General features: G+C 44.7%; 1 protein-coding gene across 3 annotated transcripts in view; it reads left to right on the top strand.

Moving 5' to 3' along the window:
* foxp4 (forkhead box P4) overlaps positions 1-21,926 on the top strand; it is a 93,240-nt gene that overhangs the window by 29,824 nt on the left and 41,490 nt on the right. For all 3 annotated transcript variants that reach the window (XM_076883927.1, XM_023154476.3, XM_023154475.3), the window contains exons 2-3: positions 3,615-3,794; positions 20,904-20,993. In XM_076883927.1, the coding sequence (XP_076740042.1) occupies positions 3,624-3,794; positions 20,904-20,993 (261 nt within the window). In that variant the 5' untranslated portion in view covers positions 3,615-3,623. The remainder of the gene's footprint in view (positions 1-3,614; positions 3,795-20,903; positions 20,994-21,926) is intronic.

The following is a 21,926-nucleotide window of genomic DNA, read 5'->3' as shown; positions in this document are numbered from 1 at the left end:
GAAAACTTTAATGTTTTCCAGGGTTGAACCTGCCACTAGTTGCCAGGCATAACCAGAGGGAGAAAGACGGCATGAAGAGAGCAGGAGAGATAATTCAAGAGTCAGATGAAAGTAGATAGATGATGGAGTGTAGATACTGGTACAGACATTTTTTCCCCCTTACCCCCTCCCTCCTCCACTCACTCTCCCTCCCACTCTTATTCCCTCAGTTCTTTGCCTAATAAGCAGCGTTCCTGTGAGCTGATGCAAGGCGGAGGAAACAGAACAGGCGTTCTGGGAGTGCAGGAAATATTCCCACATGAGGCATAACATGATAAAGACTTATTATCTCACTAAGCTGCTGTAAACACAGATGCACACATAAATACACGCCGTACACAAATCTCTCCCCCCTCTCGCACAAACACACATGCATTCGCAGAAAGTGAAACCGGTCCGGTTTTACAAAGTTCCTGATGAGCAGTGACCAGGAGGAATCTGACAGAGCAAATACCACAGACAAAGCCTGGGAGTCAGCCGCGGTGAGCCAGCTTACTGGGCATTTGGCTCGGCTTGTTTGAACTTCACACACCCAGAGCAATGGGAGGAAACAGAGTGAGAGTTTTTTGTTCTGATCATTATTATTAATGCTGTGTTTTTGGGAACATCTGAACAAGCTACAGTACGTGTTGCAACAAGACTCGTCCCAACGCCTCTCGGCTCATCAATCTCACCAGACGCACACATAAACACATGCACCAAGCGTTCGCAGTGAGCTAATCCATTACAGTACAAAGGTAGGTGTCAGCCTCTTAGACAAACACACACAAACACTCACGTATACGCCAGAGTCATCAGAAACATGTTGAGTCCCATTACCCTCCTTCTCTTCTCCATCCCAATTAAAAGGCAAAAGAGGCCTTTTATTTCCCTCTCTTCCAAACACATTCTTTATCTCTCTGATCTGCACTCCGCCCTCCCTTGCTCAGTCCCCTCGGGGTAGTGGGAATGTCTCTCCCCACACACTCTCAGGTCAGGGGTTCAGCAAGAGAGGGTCTGAGCATGTAGCGAGATTGAGAGAGCAAGAAAGAGGCGCAGATTGAGAGCGGGGTAGCGGGCTGAGGCAGGCCTTTGCACGGGCAGCTCCTCTTCGCTGCCAGAAACACTTAAATGTAAAAATCGTGTGTGTCTGTGTGTGTGTGTATCATAACCCTAATCAAAGACTTCAGGGTAGATTTATGCCCCTGCCTTTTTCCCGACCTCCATTACACCAACTTATATACACCCATTACAGGATATGACAGAGTACACACCCTTTAGATGGGCATACCACCACACTGGCCTGTGTGTGTGTGTGTGTGTGTATAAAAGACAAGGCATGTGCTTGCAGCTTTAAACACTTCCCACTTTCCCATTAGGTCCTTGTCCACCTGCAAGCTCCATCTCTCTGTCTGTCTTTATCTCTCTTCCCCTCATTGCTAATAAGGTCAATGAGAAAGAGTAAAAAGCAGATGGGTCTACAGTACATTACGGCATGGCACAATATAGTGTGGGATAGATAGCAGACCGGTGATTCATGCGTAGTGAAATGTGTGATGATGTGAGGAGTTTTCTACCGCAGTGCAAAGTCAGTGGACTGTGCGGCGAGATGTGTTGATCACTCAGCACTATGCCTTGCTTCATAATATTACCTCAGGGAGTAGTTTGACCTAGCAGGGGTGTGGATGAAGGCGGGAGGAGATGAGGGTTGGGGTGGGGGTGGGACAATGAAAAAGAGAGCGAGAGAGCGCACTGAGGAGAGGAGTGAGGTTGGAGATTAAGTGACTAGCTTTAAATGTCACAATAACGCTCTACTTCTCACTCTTAACTTCACAGGCGGATGGGTGCCAGGAGGGAGACAGGGGAGAGTTAATGGGGAGGAAAAATACTGCAGTGTGATTTGTGGCTCTCGAATGGCGCTGCTTGTTAGGGAAGAGTCTCGAACTGGTGAAATATGTCAGTAAGCACCTTGTACTTTTAAAGGTTTAGCTCGCAATATTTTAAAAAATAATAATATGTATGGCAAAAAATGGTCTCGCCACAGTGGCCAAACAGTAGCTCGTCTGGGACTGAAACCGGAGAGAGGTTTTCATATAAACGAAGACATTCTGAATCCTTCTCATAGAATTCCTCGATGATCCACGTTCGCCCGGTGCGCTTAAGTGGCACTGATAGCTTGCATGGATTTATTTCCACGTTCTAAGGCCTTGAGACGCTTGCCTCCAATACTTTTGATTCTATCCCCAGAAAAAAAAGTGATATAGAGTGGAACTGACACAAAAGAGCGGAAAATTTATATCCGGGTTTTGCAAAACCTTTAAAAGTGGAACCAGACTATCAGCAGGGCTGGAGACCTCATCAATGAGAAAACCTGTTTTGTTTTGTTTTTTTGGGGGGGGGGAGTATGATTTGAGAGAACTGACCATTTAACAAGCCCATCCACCTGCACACACTTGTAACCTCCCCCTACATGCACACAAACATGCTAAGGTCCCTGTCCCCCAGCAAACATTTGGCAGCATTCCATTAACAAAGCCACCAGCGATTTCTCACCCTCACCTGCTGTCAGAGAGAAAAAAAATATGCACACACACACTCATGTTCACCTACTCTTGCCTCAGAGGAAAAGAAAAGTTAGATTCTCCCATGAAATAGCTTTTATTGTTTCCCCAGAAGCCATGGGTTGTACGCCTCTGAAACAACACACACATGCGTTACACGCGCGCACACAGACGCAGACGGCAGGTAGAATGCCTCGATGGCGTTTTGTGTACCCACTCCGGAATGCTGAAGTAAAAGCAAAGAGAACTTTCCCCTTTTAAAGTGTGCACTTGCATGTTTGTGTGTGTCTGTGTGTGTTAATTTCTAAAACTGGATGAGGCAGAAAGACGAGATTGAGCTTGTCATTAGGAGTTCACAGCCTGCGTGCTTGTGTGAAGGTTTGTTTTGTTTTGTATTAGCTGAGCTTGTGTGTGTTCGGCGCACGCAGAGTGTGTGTCTCTGTGTCTCCTCTCTCCCACGCTCGAGCTCCTAACGATGGCAAATGCGCCTGTGTGTTTGCGAGGCGTTGTTTCTCAAAAACAACAACACATCCAGGAATGGCTCGTTTTGTCGGGTTTTGTGGAAGGAACACGCTCTAATTAGAGAGGCCCTCTGAAGGTGCATCAAACAGATCTTTCTCAAAGAGCAACCAGCTCATGTCTCACACACAGCGCACACATGCCACCTCTGATTATTGGAGAAATGTGTGTGTTATTTAACTATATAGCAGAGTATTAACAGACTTGTCAGTTTAGATTTGCTGCACATGTGATCCTAATCCATTGTGTATGCTCAGAGACACACACATTTACATGGAGACGCACACAAAAAAAGTGTCTGCTTTAGGTGTTGCTTTGTGGCCTCTTGGGCAGGTTTGTGCATGACCGCGAGCCCTTTTTAGAAAGGAAAGTGTATATGCACGTATACGCACACTGTTCTCTCTCTCTCTCCTTCAGCATAACTTTAGTTTCCCAACTTGATCCGTTCTATCAGATAAGAGCTGAAACTGCCCAGGTCAGTTTTGTTCAACCTGTGACACGCCCTTCTGTCCTCAGGTGCCAGTGATGATGGTGGAATCAGCCTCTGAGACCATTCGTACGACGCCGTCCAACCAGAACGGAGTCAGCAGCCTCAGTAGCCAGTCGGATGGAGGGGGCGGTAGAGAGGGTGGGTCCAACGGAGACACCAATGGAGAGATCAGCCCAGTTGACTTACTCCACCTGCAACAGCAACAGGTGTGTGCTTTAGTGTTGCATATAAGTGTGCGCATGTTGTTTTTAGGCCTTTGTGGGGTCTCCCTATGGGTGTAATGCATGCTTTTTGCACTGTTTCCATTTGTCTATATGTACTCATGAGACTTGTTTTGCAACCCTTGTGCAACTCGTGATTGTATATATGGCACATCGTATGGAGCAGCATGTACACGTGAGGTCATTGCATAACGTACAGATGTGACAGCACTCGAGTGGCCACACAGTAATAGTTAGCTTTGTGTGTGCGAACAGTGAAAAGCTCTGACAGGTTGGCTGGTCGTTGCTTTAATTAGCCACTCTTCGTAATGTGCCAAATAATTCCACTGGGACACAGTTCCCCGCATTAATTCCTACTCGTGAGATTCCCAGTGATGGATATTTACACAGTCCTCACAATTCTGAAGAAGAAAACAGGGAAGAATGAGCTATTGTAGGTAAGCTCTGTGTGTGTGTACATTTCAGATTCTTATTTTTATGACACACTCCATATAGCACTCGGATGTGTGTCCATAACGTCTGGAGTTATGCTATTCTTCTTCTGTCTTTCTTGCTCTCTCTCTCTCTCACACACAGACACACACACACACACACACACACACACTGGCCACTGCGTCAAATGGAATTTCCAAACTTTTCCCGGAACTTCTTGGATGAAAATTTTATTTCTCATTCCCCTCAGAATCCACATAACTCTCTACTGATTACTGTCTGAAGGACCCTGGACCTTTTCACGTACTACAAACTTACAAACACACACACACACACACACACAGAATTTCACAACTTTTTTTTCATATAAAGGTCTCTACACTAGTCATTTGTCCGTAAATACACAAAAATGTCCGCCATGCTGTCGTCTAATGATCTAATGGTGGAAACTTAGTGATTCACGTTTTTCAGTAAATGTTGAGGCGTTTTCTTTATTGAGTAGATTAATAGATAGAACACATTTTTGTCCTCCTGTTTATTTTTTTTATGCATGCTTTGTGTGTTTGCCCGTCACAGAGGGTCAGTGTGGGTTTCTGGGTTCTTTCTAGTGAGGAAACCCAGGGGGGGCAAAAAAATCAGGGTTTCCTCCCTGCTGCTAAAATGATTCCCCCCTAATTATAATGATGGAGCCTTAGGTGAATGAAGAACACTCGAAGCCCTTCACTCCTGTCCTGCCCTCCCTCCTCCTTCCCATGACTGCATCCTCACCCTGCTTCCTCAGCAACCTTCAGCCGAGGACACACACACAGAGACACACACTGCCACGCACAAATGCACACATTTAAACACCAAACCTGTAGCTCATACAAAGCAGGTCTTTATTCTCTTGGACGTGTCTATGCTCTCTATGTTTTTGCACCTGTGTGTGTGTGTATATAGGTGTGTGTATGTGTGCGTGAACCCTGGTATTTCCTCTCTCGAGCGGGTTACCAACCACAAACATAGCTCCCTCTCTCTTTCCATCTTTTTCTCTTCCTCTCTTTTGCTGTACTAACCCCCCACCCCCCCCACCCCAGCCACTATGGACCATGAAAGACAAGCACAACCTTTCCTCCAGATCCCAACGCTCACCTCACAAAAATGTTACATCCACATATGTGACTGTAAATTTGCATTGTGGTAGTTCTTTATGAACAGCTTTTTTTTTTTTTTAGTTTAACTCGATTCTCGCGAAGTTGACTTGTTAAGAGTTAAAGGTGTGGTCTTCCTGTGCTATACATGTTTGTGTTTTTTTCGTCTGGAACCATTGTGTTCTTTTTTACTTGATTTATGGGTGTTTCACAGCAATGCATTTTGGATTGTGAGGCGTAGTTTTTGCATACATGCGATTATGTTGAGGACTCTTAAACATGTGTCTGCTTAAAATGCTATTAGAATCACCTGTACCGTGTCTTTTCACTGACTTAAGATTCACGCGTACATTTACAAGCTTGCGTGCCACCTTCAGCCCTTCGAAATATCACAAGCCTTTGTTTCCCTTCACACACCTCCCAAACTCTCCGCTCTCGTTGCCTCACTCCCTGGATAAGATTAAAGCACCTTGGAGTGTTTATTTCTTTGATAGGAGCTGAGTTTTTTAAGTTTATCTTTTATCTTTCATCTGTTTTATTTTTTAAACTTTGTTATTATTAATATTTTATCCATGTTTAAATGAAAGATCTTAGAAAATATTAAAATATACTATATGTAGTTTAAATGCAGCAGGAGTTAAGATGTTATTTTTGTTGTTGTATCCTAACTTTTATTAAGAGTGAATTTTGTTATTTAACCTCCTAGGACCTGCCGTCTACATATGCGGACATCACATTTTGGGGCATTTAGACCAAAATACTCAATTTTGCTCTACATGGGCCTGATATCCACTTACGAGGACATTATACTGCTACTGTTCTATCAAAATTTTAAATGAATATCCTCATATGTGGCTCTTATTTTTCTTAAAAACAAAAATAAGGTAAAAAAAATAATCTGGTAATTCTTTGTTTTTACATTCATCTGCCCCAAATATGCCCAAATATCAAAGAGAAATTAAAAATGCATGCCGTGGAAGAGTTTGGGTCTTAGGAGGTTAAAAGAGAACATTATACTTATTTTAAGACATTTTCATACGACTTTACTAAGTTTTATTAGATTTATTTATTTCATAGTCAGTCTTTAAAAACTAGAAGGAAAATGTCTTAGCTTTAGATTTCAATTTAGGATTTCTAACTTTTTAGTCTGTACTGGTCTTTTGATTTTCGTCCTTTCATATTCAGACTTGATTGTAAAATAATGGTGTGTATATATATATATATATATATATATATATATATATATATATACATGCATACATTTTTTTTTAACTTAAGACGCTACCTAAATCTCATGGACATACCTCCTGCTCCCTATCCTCCTTTTATCTCCACGCTTGAGTCTCTCACCTGAAGCTATAGTGTAGACCAGCGTTGCCAATGCGCACTGGAGCAGAAAAGATATACACACTGACATACTGGGATCCTGACAGCTCAGTGTTGTCAGAACACAAAGCCATCTTTTCCTTGGGCCTCTTGGGAACCTGAGAGAAATCACAGCCATCTCCAGCCATCAAACCTCTAAACTGGCCTCTGTCTTTGGAGTCTAATTTTTTTATTTTTTATTTTTGTCTGTCATAGGTAGAGAAAATCAGAAAGATAGGAAAGTAAATGATGAGGGATAAACAGAGAAGAGAAATTGGAAGATGGGACTACCAGTCAGCAGGAATGAAGGTAAAAGGACGGGTGAAGAGGCAGCACTGGGACGGAGAAGGGGGGTGGGGGTGGGGGGCATTTGTGGGCTGGAAAGAAGAAATAGAGGGATGAGGGAGGGGTGTAATGCTGAGACGTGTCAGAAAAGGGCGCCTGGGCCTCCCTGTGGAATGTGGCCTGTCTGCCTCCCCAGAAAGAACAGAGCAGGAAAGAGGGAAGAAAGTGAAAAGGGGGTGAAGACCAGTTTTGCCCCATCATCGTGGAGAGAGATGAAGGGAGGGCAAGGAGGGAAAACAATGAGCCGAGTTACAGAGCGAGAGGAGAGCGAGGTGGAAAAGTGAGAGTGCGGTGGAGAGTGTATGGCAGTTTGTTGAGGTGCCGGGTGTGGACGTGAAATGATGCATAGCAGAAGAGAAATGTAAGCAGGATAAATCCTAACAAACCTCAAAGTGTGTGTGTATGTGTGGCTGGGTGGAGGGTTCACTGACGAGAACCAGGTGTCTCCTATTCTCTCCTTCCGTTTAAGTCTCTCCTACCACCTTTTTCCTTGTTTTTGGCAGATTTTAAGTCTATGCTGTACGTTGCTGCCACCCCCTCTCTCTTCTCACCCATTTCTGTCTCCCCCCCCTCCCATTACTGTCAATTAATCGCTTCTGGTGATGAGAGGAAGAGAGGAGAAGAAAGTAGGAAAGAGAGTGAGATGGTGACAAAAAGGTGCCATTTCCTCTTGGCAGGGCTACTCATCAGTTGCCTAAACCAGCCAGACAGGAGTTTTTCCCCTCTCTCTTGTGCTTAACTCACTCTTACACGCAAATAGAAAGTGAGAAGCAGACTGTAGCAGTGGTCTCCATCCCCCAAGGGTTTAAAAGGAACATTGGTTGAGAAAAAGGCAGTTTTAGAAATTGGTTTGGAGCTTCGATCCCCACTCCCATTTGTCATGTTCTATTTTTTCCTCAGTGCTTCCCTCGTGTTGCGCACGTGTGCACGTTCGCACACACTCGGATACTAGCGATCTTTGTCACGCTCGCTTTTTCGTATACGCTCACACAGACACATATAGGAAGTTACACACGTGCACAGAGCTGATGTGAGTTAATGAAGGGTGTAATTAAGGAGCCGCAGTGATGACTGGAGATCAGGGGGAACCGATACAGATCTCAGATATACACAAACACTGATGAAAGATAGCTGTTTTGTGTGTGTGTGTGCATTGTGTGTGTGTGCACGTTCAAGAGTGAACATTTGGGTTTGATGCTGGGAGTGCTTTGCGGACAGATGTATGAGAATGCTGTGTGTGTGAGCATGTTAACAGATGATGAGAGATGCTGGATGATTCATATAACGTATGGCTTCCTGTTAGATTGGCTAGACTCGGTAATTATGGCCCGTATGAATGGAGGTGGGGAGGTTTTGAGCCATATGGGATTCGCTAGCTTTGGCTGAAAAGGCTTTGCTGAATTATGGAAGGTGAATGTTGGTCACTGGGACTGTTGTGTCTTGTTTGACCTCCAGCACTCAACAGAGTTCAATTTCAGGTCAGGAGTGCAGAGCAGATTGAGGTGAAGGGGTGACTTGAAAAGAGAAGGTAGATGGGAAAAGAGCATTTCAGTTACTGTTTCTGGATTATTAGGAATAATCAAATTCAGCTCCTTTTTAGTGCATCTGCACAACAGTTTATATACCAATGCATTTTTCTTGCCTGTCTGCATGCATGCATGCATAAACCCATAACTGTTTGTCTGTCATGTGTTCTGGTCACTAAATCAGTCCCACTCTTCTCCCTGAGTGCTGTCACCTCCTAAAAGCTTTCCCTCGGTCTTGCCCAGGCCTTCGTCTTTATGTGGGAGGTCAGTATGGTTCACAGGTCACCAGAGGTCATGCTGAGACAGAGGAGGGGCAAATAGGGTTGCCTACCATCACAGAACACCCACTGCTATTACCGCATTGATACAAAGAGACCTATAGAGCAACTACTTCCTCTAGGAGTCTTAAAAGGAATAGCAGTACCCTTTTTGTGTCTTCCTTGAATTTGACTTCTTTACTTTTTCTTTACTCGTTGGGATCTCAGAAAATCAATCTTTGTCTTAACCAGTACTTCATACTTAATAATCAGGATGATTTAAGACATGAACACACAACAAATATAATCGGCTACCCTGACTGTCACAACGGGACTGAACGGACTCACGCGCAGGCTCTAGGTCTTGAAAGCACAAGAGTCTTTATTATGATGCACCAGGTGATTATTTACAAAAGTGAGGGGAAAGCCGGGCTCCGGGGGTCCACACACGAACGGGAAAGACACGCACACTCTCCGTCCACTCCTCTTCACACTCGCACACTCTCCGTCCACTCCTCCTCACACTCCACTCACTCGGGTAACACAGGGGTAGGTCCAGGGAATCTGTACACAGAGACACGAATGGGTAGTTAGGTAAATCGCTATGAAACACTTCTGAAGTCATTGAGCTGGGGTTACACTGACGAGGGTCGGCAACGGTCCAGCGACGAGAAACACAGGGCTGCCGTCTTATAAAGGAGCTGGATCACTCGTGATGAGCCACAGGTGCGTGGGCCAAGGGCAGGAGCCCGCAGGTGAGCTCTGCCCAGGCAGAGGGAGGAGGGAAAGAGGGGAAAGGAGAGAGCAGGAAAAAAATAAAAAAAGGAATACAAAACATATGTAGCCGTACTGAGCCGACCGGGTAGGCACAGGGACCCTGACACTGACTATCTTTTGAGATCCGGATATACGGAAGCACTCTACTGCAAATCTTTAAAGCTTCTGGGTGCTTGCTTATTAGCATACAAACATCTACCTAAAGAACAAATATGCATCAATACCCAAAATATAGCTTTAGTGTTCAAAGGTGTTCAATTGAGTGCAGCACGGTGGCACGATGGTTAGCACTGCTGCCGCACAGCAAGAAGGTCCTGAGTTCAATTCCACCATCAGGCCGGGGTCTTTCTGTGTGGAGTTTGCATGTTCTCCCCGTGTTTGCGTGGGTTCTCTCCGGGTACTCCGGCTTCCTCCCACCGTCCAAAGACATGCAGCTTGTGGGGATAGGTTAATTGGTTAATCCAAATTGCCCATAGGTGTGAATGTGAGTGCGAATGGTTGTCTGTCCCTGTGTGTTGGCCCTGCGACAGACTGGCGACCTGTCCAGGGTGTACCCCGCCTCTCGCCCTATGACAGCTGGGATAGGCTCCAGCGCCCCCCGCGACCCTGAAAAGGATAAGTGGACGCGAATGGATGGATGGATGGAGGTGTTCAATTGACCCCCCCTCCTCAAATTTCTCTTTTTTTCCCACATACCTAATTCTAATAGTATTTTTTTGTGTCAATAAAATAATTTTTAATGCTTTCTCCAGCCAAGCTATTGAAATGCGGAGTTTGTTTTTTTGTTCGCACTTTTGTTCTCTCAGTTCTTTTGCATTTCTCCCCCGTGACCTCCTCATAATACATGCTCATTTTCTAGCTAAAGAGGAAAAATCCACCATAGTTTAGCACATTTCTGAAATTATAGCAGAAATATTCACCACAGTTTTCACATCAACTTGAGCAGTACTGTAAAACTGTAAACTCCTTAATACGGTCTTCCACATAAGTATGCTACAGGACTATAGCAAAAGACGGAGAGTAGACATGGTTCAGCAGACCAGATGAGCTAGCATGGACATAGTCATGGTTGATTGATCCGACCGGTCAAGGGACCCAGAGATGAAAATAGACAGCACGAACACACAAAAAAAATGTGTGTTTGTGTGTGTTTGTCCTGTCTCTGTTGTGGAGACAGTGTTATACTCACACATACCTGGGCACCTGTAGGGGTTAGGTTGGGTTTGGTTGCCATGGGAGTGTTTGAAAGCACTCACACTGGGTAGGCCTGGCGGTGTTGTCAGGTAAATAACACACACATGCACACAAGACACGTCGAGGAATGGGCTGCAGCAGACACAGTTTATGGAGGTTAAAAAGTTGAGTGAAATAGGACTTCCACTCCTCAACCTGTCACCATGGTGACTGAAGGCTGTTATAAGGTCACAGGTCACAAAACAAAGCTGAAAGACCTCATTATTATTAGTAACAGCTTGTGTGTGCGTGTGTCTGGGGATGCTTCTCCAGACATAATTGGTTTTAACTGACTTGAGATCAGGTGCTCTGTTGCAGAGTTCATCTGGAATAAGGCACCAAGACAGGACAGCTTTAGTCTGCAACCATGCACTCCACTCATTTACCCAAACAAGGAAACGTGTAAGTTAAATATGTTGTTGCACAGGTGGCCGCGCACAGTTAAGGTTCATGAATGTTTCACGTGTGTGGTGGCAGACAAATCTACTTAGTATCATAGAAATAATGTGGCAATGTGTATTGTTTTTCTTGGGTTACTGTATCCATAACCTGGCTTAGCATGGCATTTTGTACAAGCACTTTGGTGGGACGATCCCAAAAAACTGATACTCCCACACTCTGGATTGAGCCGCAAATAAATCTGCACGATCATAAAAGTTCTTGCCTGCATATGTAGAAGGGTAATTGGTAAAGAAAGCAGCTTTTTAACCCTTTTAGTCGTGCATATTCACAAAATGTTTTGCTCCAGTTTGATCAAATTTGACTGCTGATGCTATGCGTGCAGTCATTAAAATGTTAACTCTTAACCCGTGTCTTTAGTTGCAGGATTGGTCTTGTTAGCTAAAAATAATCTATCCAGATGTGTGCCTAAGGATGAGACTTGCTTCTAGGAGAACTTCTTGTGTTATAAGGTCCTCCTATTGCGGCGATGAAGGGTCAAGAGTTGGGAGTTCGCCTTGTAATCGGAAGGTTGCCGGTTTGAGCCCCCGGTTTGGACAGTCTCGTCGTTGTGTCCTTGGGCAAGACACTTCACCCGTTACCTACTGGTGGTGGTCAGAGGGCCCGGTGGCGCCAGTGTCCGGCAGCCTCGCCTCTGTCAGTGTGCCCCAGGGTGGCTGTGGCTACAATGTAGCTTGCCATCACCAATATGTGTGTGAATGGGTGGATGACTGCATTTGTAAAGCGCTTTGGGGTCCTTAGGGACTAGTAAAGCGCTATACAAATAAAGGCCATTTACCATTTCCTATCCCGGTCCAAGTGCCCGGTCTGTGCTGTTACTTCTTACTACTTAAATCTACAGAACTAGATGGACACTGAGAGGGGAACAACAGGAAAGTAAAGACAAAATGTGCAACGCTTGCAAGGCTGCCGGGCAAGCAGTTACCCTGGAAACAGTTGAGAGCCCAGGATGCACACAATGAACACACACATATACACACTACACACACAAAAGCTGCAGAGGCCTAAAGTGTTGCTAATTAGCTAGTCTGTGCTGGTCCTTTGTGCGAGCCATTTTAAAGGAGAGATTAGAGTCAACAGGGAGGACGAGAGGAATGTAGCTCTTCTCTTTCCCTTTCTTTTTTTGCCTTCTTCTTGAGCTCTGGAACCGTGCACGGCACCCTCCTTTCACCTGATAGAAAGAATGCCTTTGTTGTCTTGCTAGTTAAGTTTTCCATAACTGAAACACATGACAAATAGCCATAGTTGTAAGTGTTGCAAGTGAAAAGTATAAAAATTGTGTAATCTAGTAAAAAGTAATATGTTAAGCAGGGAAATGGATTAAAGCAGATGTTTTGTGAATGATGAAGACTAAAGAAAGCCATAAAAACTGCCATGAGCAGACTTTTCATGCTGAAATTTCCTTTTATTTCTGGCTGGTTTCTGGTTTTGTATTATTTTAACCTAAAAATGTGCCTCACTACATCTCTTACTAAATCACACAGTCTAGCGTGCACACATAGTTCCCCATTTCCCCTTTTTTAATAGCACACCCCAACCCTGCTCCTCATTTGGGGAAGTTAAAGATTTTGTGCTTGTTTAGTTAAACTTATTGTACAGCAGCCAGCCTTTGTTGTACTGCCCACTTCCGCTCTGTGTGTGTGTGTGTGTGTGTGTGTGTGTGTGTGTGTGTGTGTGTGTGTGTGTGTGTGTGTGTGTGTGTGTGTGTGTGTGTGGTAAGGGTGGGTGTTAGGGTGTGTCTATCTCGATCTCTACAGCCACAACCAGGTGTAAAAACCCTCTGAACCAAAAACATGAAAGAGTTTTATTTCCATCGACGCAGGCAGGCGGGCTAATGCTTTTACAGGCCACTGACTAGGACTGCGCTTTTCTGTTTAACCAATAGACTTCTGAGTGTGCGCATTTCTCTTTGTGTGTACGTGTTTGTGCATGCATGTGCACATGGCAGACAGTCTTTGTTTGTGTATGTATGTATGTGTTTTTCCTCTGTCTCGCGCGCTGGGTCTTGGCAGTGTCTTGCATGTGTTATTAGTTTGCTTTTTTTTCCCCCCACGTTTTTTTTTTTTCGGTTATTAATAATAAGAGTTAAACGGTTTCCATATGTGAGGCCTGGTTGCCAGGCTAGTGCTATCCTCATCATGGTTTGGGCAGGAGAAATGGCTGAAACGTCACCCAGCTAAGACCTGCACCTATGTGGCCTTATCTTCCCAGGAGCATGACCCGACTACTAAACTGTCCTACCTTATACGAGATGAGTGCTAAATATTATAAGTGTGTGTGTGTGTGTGTGTGTGTGTGTGTGTGTGTGTGTGTGTGTGTGTGTGTTTTCCTCTATGGGTTGGGTCTGTCTGGAGCGAGACCTTCCTCTCCTGCCAAACGAGCTGTGTTGAAAACCGCAGAGAAACTGCATATGTGTATATAATATATGACGTGTATTTGTGTGTGAGTGTGCGCACGCGCGTGTGTGTGTAAGGAAACTGCTGTAGAGCTATTTGCCATCAATTAGCCGCCTGGACTGAGCTGAGGCCTACAGTACAGAGGGAGCTGCTTTTATATTCCCTAGGAAGGGAGTTCCTCTTTCTTTCTGTCCCTCCTCACCTCATCATTATCTTTAATTGTCTATTTCTCCGTGCCCTTTTCCCTTCACTTAACAGAAAATAGCCGAAAAGCTCTCGTGTTGGATTTAAGATGTGTGTATATGATGATGAATTGTGTCATGATATAAAACAGTTCTGGGTATTCGTTCAGCTCTTTTTTTATGACCATGGGTATACCCCCGTGAATCAATAGAAACATTAGATGAGTGTCGGGACATAGTTGAAGGGGAGAGGTTTTCTCGTTTCACAAAACAGTTTTGAACTGAAGAGAACCATCTGGAAGTCGGCAGGGTCCCCGGAGTTTAGAACAGGTCCCTTCTGTGAAAAATAGTATGTGAAAAAAAAAAATCTAAAATCAGCCAGGGTTTTCAAACACTACGACGTATTTTGAAGTTCTTTTGGAGTTTGTGAGTTTTTATAGCATTGGCTCTTGAATACGGTCTTTCCTCTCTTTAATGGTCAGTCTGGGGCCCAGAGAAGCTTGCTTCAGCCATTTTAAAAACCTCAGCACTCAAACGGTGCCTTTATATTGCGGAAACATTACATTAAATAGCTGAACGGGCCTGCCGCTGGCCGGTGGTTCCGAAGGTGTCCCAGATAGTTTAGACTGAGGCATTCGGTGTTGCTTAAGCTCCGCTAAATTGGTGGACAACTGGTCTGAAATCCACGTTTGAGGGAGCGAAAACAAATGACAGGAAAGCTGGTGAAGGGGAGGGCGGAAAGACCTGATTAATACCAGAAAAAGAGAAGGCGTGCACGATGAGGAGTCGGAGGAAAGGGTTGAAGGCTTGGCAGAGGGTAGTTTATTTGTAACCCACCGTGAAATTGACAGGCTTTAGAAGGCTTTGGTTCAAGCTGCAAATTCCTTCTGCATATATGTTTACCCCGTGGAAACCCCTGATCTGTCTTAAATATACTCGCCATTCCCTGTTTCCTTTGTCGCATTGTTGTATATACGCTAAATCAATAAGGCCATGACTGGCATGGTGAATAACACTACCTAAAACTCCTTTATTTTCTCCGCGATGATTCCTTCTGTAGACACCGCCGTCGCAGTGGCTCAGCAGACTGTTTTTCCTCCTTTCTGTGCTACAAAGGAGCCTATATTTGTGTCCTTGCAAAATCCTGCAAAATTCCCATTAAATTTAATGTCTGCTGGAAAAAATGAGCATCAGTGAAATCAGCTGCTGTAATGTTTGGTTGGAATAAAAACTTCCTGACTGCAGCCTTGATGACGACAGTTCCATAAAAGCTCTTTACCAATATAAAACTGTGCAAAATGGTTAATACATATCTGTTACAACAACTTTTAAATACTTTACACGAGAATGCCGTTCATTCAGTCGTCACTATAGCCGTTTTTTGTCTGTCAGTCAAAGGCGGAAGGCGAGGGTCCCCTCTTAAGCCCAACAGCTGCATTCACAAGACTTTGCTTCCATTGGAAGACCCAGACGATCTATTTTAGGCCTGCGCCTAACCCGTACCTGCTGTCAGAATTTGCTGTTGTGAAGAAGGGTATGGATAACAGATTTCTAGAGATGAGAGGCCAGGGGTTCAGAAAGACAGAATACTTGGAGGAGTGCCAAGCAAATATTTGTGTGCATTATATGGCGAGGTAGAGTGAAGGTGGGAGACAGATCAGGTGATGTAGACGGAGAGAAATAAAGTGATCTGGGAAAGCAATCTGGTTTATGTGGTGACTGACAGTGATGCATTTGATACATGAGATTTCACTGTGGCTGTAACCAAGCCCTCACTCATATATGCCCCAAAGTCATAGAGCAATCTCACTAACTGTCACCTCTTCAGGAATCTCACTTTGTGTACAGTGTGTGTGTGTAAATACTGGGCCTATCTCTGTAGGCAGGTGAGCTGATACTATACTGTGTATCATCATCCTTTTAACAAATTTACATGCTTTGTAGATTGTATTACATCTGTTCAGTCTTGTTTCATCTTCTCTCTGATCATGATTCCCTCTGAGTAGCAAGAGAAAGAGAAGGAATCAAAGATAAGAGAGATTAGAGCCAGGAAAACTAGTGGAGTAGCACAGAACGAGTCAAAGAGAAAGAGGGAGTAAATTAAAGTCGAGGGGGGATTTTAGTGGAGTTTGAGGGTGTTTTTGGTGCCAAAGTGAGGAGAAGCAGCGCACATGGATACAAGGGATCACTGGATGACCCAGGAGGATGGCAGCATTCACACAGCTTTAGCTTGGCTTTCAGCTTCAATAACAGCCCTCCAGAAAGGAGATAGCAAGAGAGAGGGAAGAGTTTGGGGGGGGGGGGTCCACTTCTTTCTGAACCCAGCCTCTCCTGCTGATTCAAAATCAGAAGGCATGCAGACCTTAGAGAAGCAGCAGGGTGTGACATGCTCTTTTCTGCATCTTCACCCTGAATCTATCTGCCCGTGTCTCCATCTATTGCTCTTTCCCGGAGAAGGGAGCGGATAGAGCACTGGAGACGAGGTGCATTACGAGCCACCATTCCCAGGCTGTTGAGCTAGTAGGGGCAGACTGGGGATATTTGTTTGGTGTTGAAGTTATCTACTGCCTCAGACGCTGCACAGACATGTGAATCACCAGCTGCTAGAGCCTAGTTTAGCTCCCTTGTCACTAAATGCAACAATAAGCTTTTCCCTCGCGCTCACTTGTGCTCCTTTTCTTTGTACACTCTTCTTCTTGGTCTAAGAGCAAAGAAATCTGATACCACCTGCCTCCCCCTTGCCCTTCCTAACTCCCTCGCCTCCTCCTCCTCCTCCTTCTCCCCCAAGGACAGCCCACTGTCTGCCCCGGGGGCTGTTTATCTATGGGGGGATGCGGGGAGGAGAGGGTAAAAGGGGGACGATTTTGTTTCGTTTCGGCCGTCAACAATGGACCTCAGTCAGTGCTGACGGATTACTCCAACATATGGTACCCACCTGTCTCTTTCTCTCTCGCCCTCCCCTGCGTCTGCCCCCCCCCCACCCTTTTTCCTTCACTGTGTCTCTCTGTTTAGATTTCTTTGCTTATTCCTGCGTTCTCTTTCTCTCTGTCACCCAAACACACTGGGCGGATTAGAGGCCAGATTCATCACACACACAGAGACCTGTTTGCTTTAGCAACCTGAGCCAGGCACGGGTGCGCACATACAGACACACACAGGTCTACTTTAGGAGGCTCGGATTTGCTACATGTTTGTTGAGACCTTCTAGTTTGCATCTAACATTTAATTCGTGACATCCCAGCTGTAGGTGAAGAAGAAGCTATTTTCAGACATACAGATGTGCACATGTTCATAAAGATACTGCAGTAAAGATACCTGCAGCAAAAAAATCACCATTCTCGTCTCCTTTCTTCTAGTCGTTTTCAGATTTCAATTAAACGCGTAGTTGTTGGGCATTTTTTGGAAATCTGAGCGAAAGTAGCCGTGTGTGTGTGTGTGTGTGTGTGTGACCCTGCTGAATTAAAAAATGCACTGTTATTAAAGGCTGTGTCAGAGGCGATGATTTACAGAGGGGAGCGATGACAAGTCATAAGAACTCACACACCAAACTGACATACACACTTGCGCACTCAGTGTGCTCTCGAGCCTCCAAGCTGAGCAGTGACCTCCTCACCCCTCCTTCCCCTTCCTCCTCCTCCCTCCCTCCCTCCCTCTCTCACTCTAATAAAACCTGTCTGACACCACTGATGTGTGTATATGTGTGTGCGTGCGCGTGTGCGTTTGTGTGTGTGTGTGAGTGCTCAGCGGCAGCACAAAGACTCTGTTGTTGGGCCTCCCTCTTAGGCCTCCCTCATATTTTCTTTAAAGGTGCAGTGCGCCCCCAAGAATGCCACAGGGGGAGCGGGGGGAGTCTTAGAGGAGCTGGTGTAAGTGTGTGGGTGGGTTAAGGGGGCAGGAGGCATGCTTTGTAATGCTACAGCTCGCCCAGGTCACACAGAGAAAAAGGCAAGGAGTGAGCATAAAGAGTAGAAATGAAAGAGAAGGGTCAGAGAAGAGAAGTGCTTCTTGACAAAGTAGACCTGAGAGGCTTTGGCTGCGGTTGCTGGTGGCATTTGTGTGCGTGCGCACAATTTCTAGTGTTGTTCAAAGTTGAAAGTTCAAGGTTCCGTTTATTCATCCACAAGGTAATGGGAATTATTACAGTGTGAGTAAAACCTCACAATATAAGCCATACATGTGGTGGAAGCAAGGAGTGACAATTACATATGGTGCCAATAGTACTAAAGACAAGCTTCCAAGTGACAATACACAAGAAGAGGAGGAGGGTTTTTTTTAAACTTACTAAGGTCATTATTTTCTAAATCCCAACATCTCGATTTGTGTTGTCACTCTTGAACCGCAATCTTTGTAACGGAAGAATGAAGTAATGTTTACATAATCAGCTACTTCTTGAGCTTCCTCTCCAAACTTATGGTTAGTTGCTGTACCGAGCAAGATGAGGAAAAATACAGGAAATTTATGATTGACTGCCTTTTAGTGAGTCCAGGTACCCGAGGGAGAGGAAACAATTTAATAATATTGTTCGGTGAGTTTCAGTGGAATAGCAGCATGGTATTACGGTCATCTTTTGTTACGGTTTAAGTTTAAATAAATGTTACCAAGATTGTTGTAATTAAAAACAGACAGCTTTAGACATTAGGGAAGGCTGAAAGGTTTTGTTGGATGTTGACGATATAGAATAGATTCTGTAAATATCAATAATGAAAAAATACCCGACGCTAAGCCGCCTTGTATTACCATCTGTTCTAGTCGGTAAACATTTTTTGTATTTATGGTGTATACAGATGCCCTAATGGTAGCTAGCTGGGAATTTTTTCCTCTTTGCTGTCCAGCAGAACTTGCAGATTATTTATATGTATATAAATATCTGCATTTTTAACTTAATTCTTGTGTCTCAGACACTCACACATGCATGGATGCAGGCACACGAGTGGAGACAGGCATCACCTCTGCTTGGTTGTAGCGTTTATGAAAGCCATAAATGGCTCTTTAATATAGTGGTAATCAGGGTGGTAATTTGGGTGGAATTGTCCCTTATTGTTGCCAGACATGCCTCCCCAGCTCCTGCCAACATACAGCCATATGCACACACATACACACACACACACACCCACACAGACAAACACACATACTCACTCCTGGGCAGACAGGGTGTTCAAGGAGTAATTCACACCACATGCCAACAAACTGGGCGGTTGTGTTTTTTTTGGTGTGTCTATGTGTGTGTATGAGTGTGTGTGTCTGTGCTGCTTAAAAGCTGAGGTCAAACCAGTAAATGGGAGGGGGGTTCCCAAGATTTTTGTCAAAGTGTTAAAATTCGTGTGTGCGTGTGTGTGTGTGTATACAGGCACGTCCTCAGCCGTGTCCGTGTGTGCGTTTTAATTGCGGTCTCAGCAAAAGTAGCAAGTGTGCTCGATACAGATGGTTTTCATCACTCTGACTGCACAGAGAACTTCTCTTTCTTTTCAGCCTCGGTTTAATCTCTCCTCTCTGCTTTTGTAATTAAACGTTGCCTAATGCACCCAAGCTTCTAATTCGACAATTCATTAAATAAGCACGAGTGTAAAGTAAGCGTGTGCTGCACGTTTCACTGTACTGTGTGTTGTGAAATGATGCACTAGATTTCTTGTGCGCTGCAGTTGAGTAAGAGCTTCCAGGGTAAAGAACATCCCTCATTCTGGCCGTTAATTTGTGGCGCGCGCGCGCGCACGCACGCACACACACACACACACACACACACACACACACACACACACACACACACACACACACACACACACACACACACATAGGGACTTTCATAAATCAATATTTACTAAGGAACCTTTCCCCTTTGAGTCAGAGGAAGCAAATGTGCATCCTGCTGTCTCCCCTCTCTAACTCTCTGTCATGAGCTCTTGTGCGTGGTTGCATGTGTGTGTGTGTGTGTGTGTGTGGGTCTGTGCGCTTACGGTAAGTGCAAGGCGGCTCTGTTTTGAGATGGGTGTTTTCTTGTTTTGTTTTCTGAGTAGTTCAAACATTCCAACAAAAATGCCTGTTTCCTCAGGGACTGATTTGTCTCAGTGATAGAGAGTTTTGCTCTTTAGCACTGTGACAAAAAACACAACAAAGGAAAGAAAAACATTAAAAAAAAACCAAAACGAAACAAATATAATTAATACAGTTAAAGGCGATAAAAGACATTGAGAAAAGGTGCCTTATGTTGAGAGGGCAGGAGAGATGGCTGAGGCAGATTCCAGATTAATCAGTAAAACTCAAGCAGAGTGAAAGAATGGAAACAGCTAGTGAGCAATGGTGACACTGGTTTAGATGGACAGCACTGGAGGGCAGACACGATAGAAATGGGAAGAGAAGGGAGAGTGAAGAGCTAGGTGGGGGTTAGTCACAGCTTTTCAGGGAATACCAAGCCAAACGGTTCCTTACATCACTCTGACACACACACACACACACACACACACACACACACACACAAAACACCCACCATTCAAAAGACACACATGAAGATGTTGCTGACACACTTCTGCCTCACAGGATGTGGAAAACCCGCTCTACACTTTCCCCTGAGGAGGAGAAAGAAAGTGAACAGAGGGGGGAAAAGAAAGGGCATCGGTGAAAAAAAGGGAATGGGCAGAGGAGACGGTCGGAGATTTTTTTTTAAGTCAAGAGGACGTTTTGAATGAGTTGAGAAAGAACTCAGACACACCAACAGATATAAAAACTCAAGCAGGCTGACAGCCAGGTGCATACCTCAGATTGAGGAAATCAGATTTGGAGAAGAGAGCAGGTACTGAAAGTGTGCACGCTCAGACGCTATGGGTGCATGGTGATATGAAACTGCACACATTGGGCTTTTTTCTTTTCTTTTTTTTGTAAATGTTAAGCATTACTTTGAAAGTGCGTGACTTTTTCGAGTTGCTTAACACAGAAAATACTGCACTGTACGACTGTGCGTGCACGATAAACATCTGATCATCTCCAATTCTCTCTTGCAGGCCCTCCAGGCAGCCAGACAATTCCTCCTCCAGCAGGCCTCTGGACTCAACTCCCCTGGCAGCAACGAGGTCAAACAGAGCCCAGTGCAGGTCAGAGCACACACACACACGCACTCACACACACTAGCACACACATAGTTGCTGCTTTGTCACAATCTGCATGATACTAAGCCTCTGCCAGCCGCAACTTTGTTTTCACCAACTGCCACGTCACCTGCAGTCAATGATATAGGTGCATACTTTTGTTTCCCTTTTTCACTCTCTATCTGTGTGTATCTCTCCCTCGATTTCAGTGAGTGTGTGTGTGTGTGCGTGATTGTTAGTGAGTGATTGAATGAGGCCTTTGTAGTGATTGGGTAGCGAGTCGGTGTTTTTTCTTTTTTCTTTTCAGAGTTGAATTCAGCAGTAAGTGGAGAGAGCGGGGTTAGCTGGAGTGCAGGATCCCTGCACTCCAGCTTGAGGAGGATATAGATACACACACAGAGTTACAACACATGCTTTATAGCTAGCAGTGTATGTTGATAGATATCACACAAGACATTCCTCTTGGTAATTCTTTTCGGTTATAATATGCAGGCCACATGCAAAAGCGTGATTTGTAGCTGTGTCGCATATCCATAAAGCGGGATCGTGGGTCTATTAGAGCAGCAAGCAGTCCGGTTATTGCACTGCTCTTCTCATTAGCATGCCACATTATAAACACACGGCCGCACCATCACAATATGGGAAACGCAGAAAAGGGGAAGAGAGAGAAAGACAGATGTGAGTCAGAAACGAGCATGAGGTAAGATTTACTGTGTGGTGTCTAAACCCGGTAAGGCACTTTTGGGGGGGAAAATAGGGCTTACTGATTTATAAAGCAAGGTAATAACACTCTGCATAAAGATCTGCAATTTTCATCTATATATGCAGCAACATTCCTGTTAAAGCATTTTCATTTCAACTCCTAAATATATAGAAAATACATCTAAATGTCAAAGCTTTTCAGCAGCAGCACAGGGATGTTCGGAGCTGTGTGTTTTA

This window comes from Maylandia zebra, linkage group LG5 (genome assembly GCF_041146795.1).
Source record: "Maylandia zebra isolate NMK-2024a linkage group LG5, Mzebra_GT3a, whole genome shotgun sequence".
Classification (NCBI taxonomy): Eukaryota; Metazoa; Chordata; class Actinopteri; order Cichliformes; family Cichlidae; genus Maylandia; species Maylandia zebra.
This window is presented reverse-complemented; position numbering and strand designations above follow the sequence as displayed.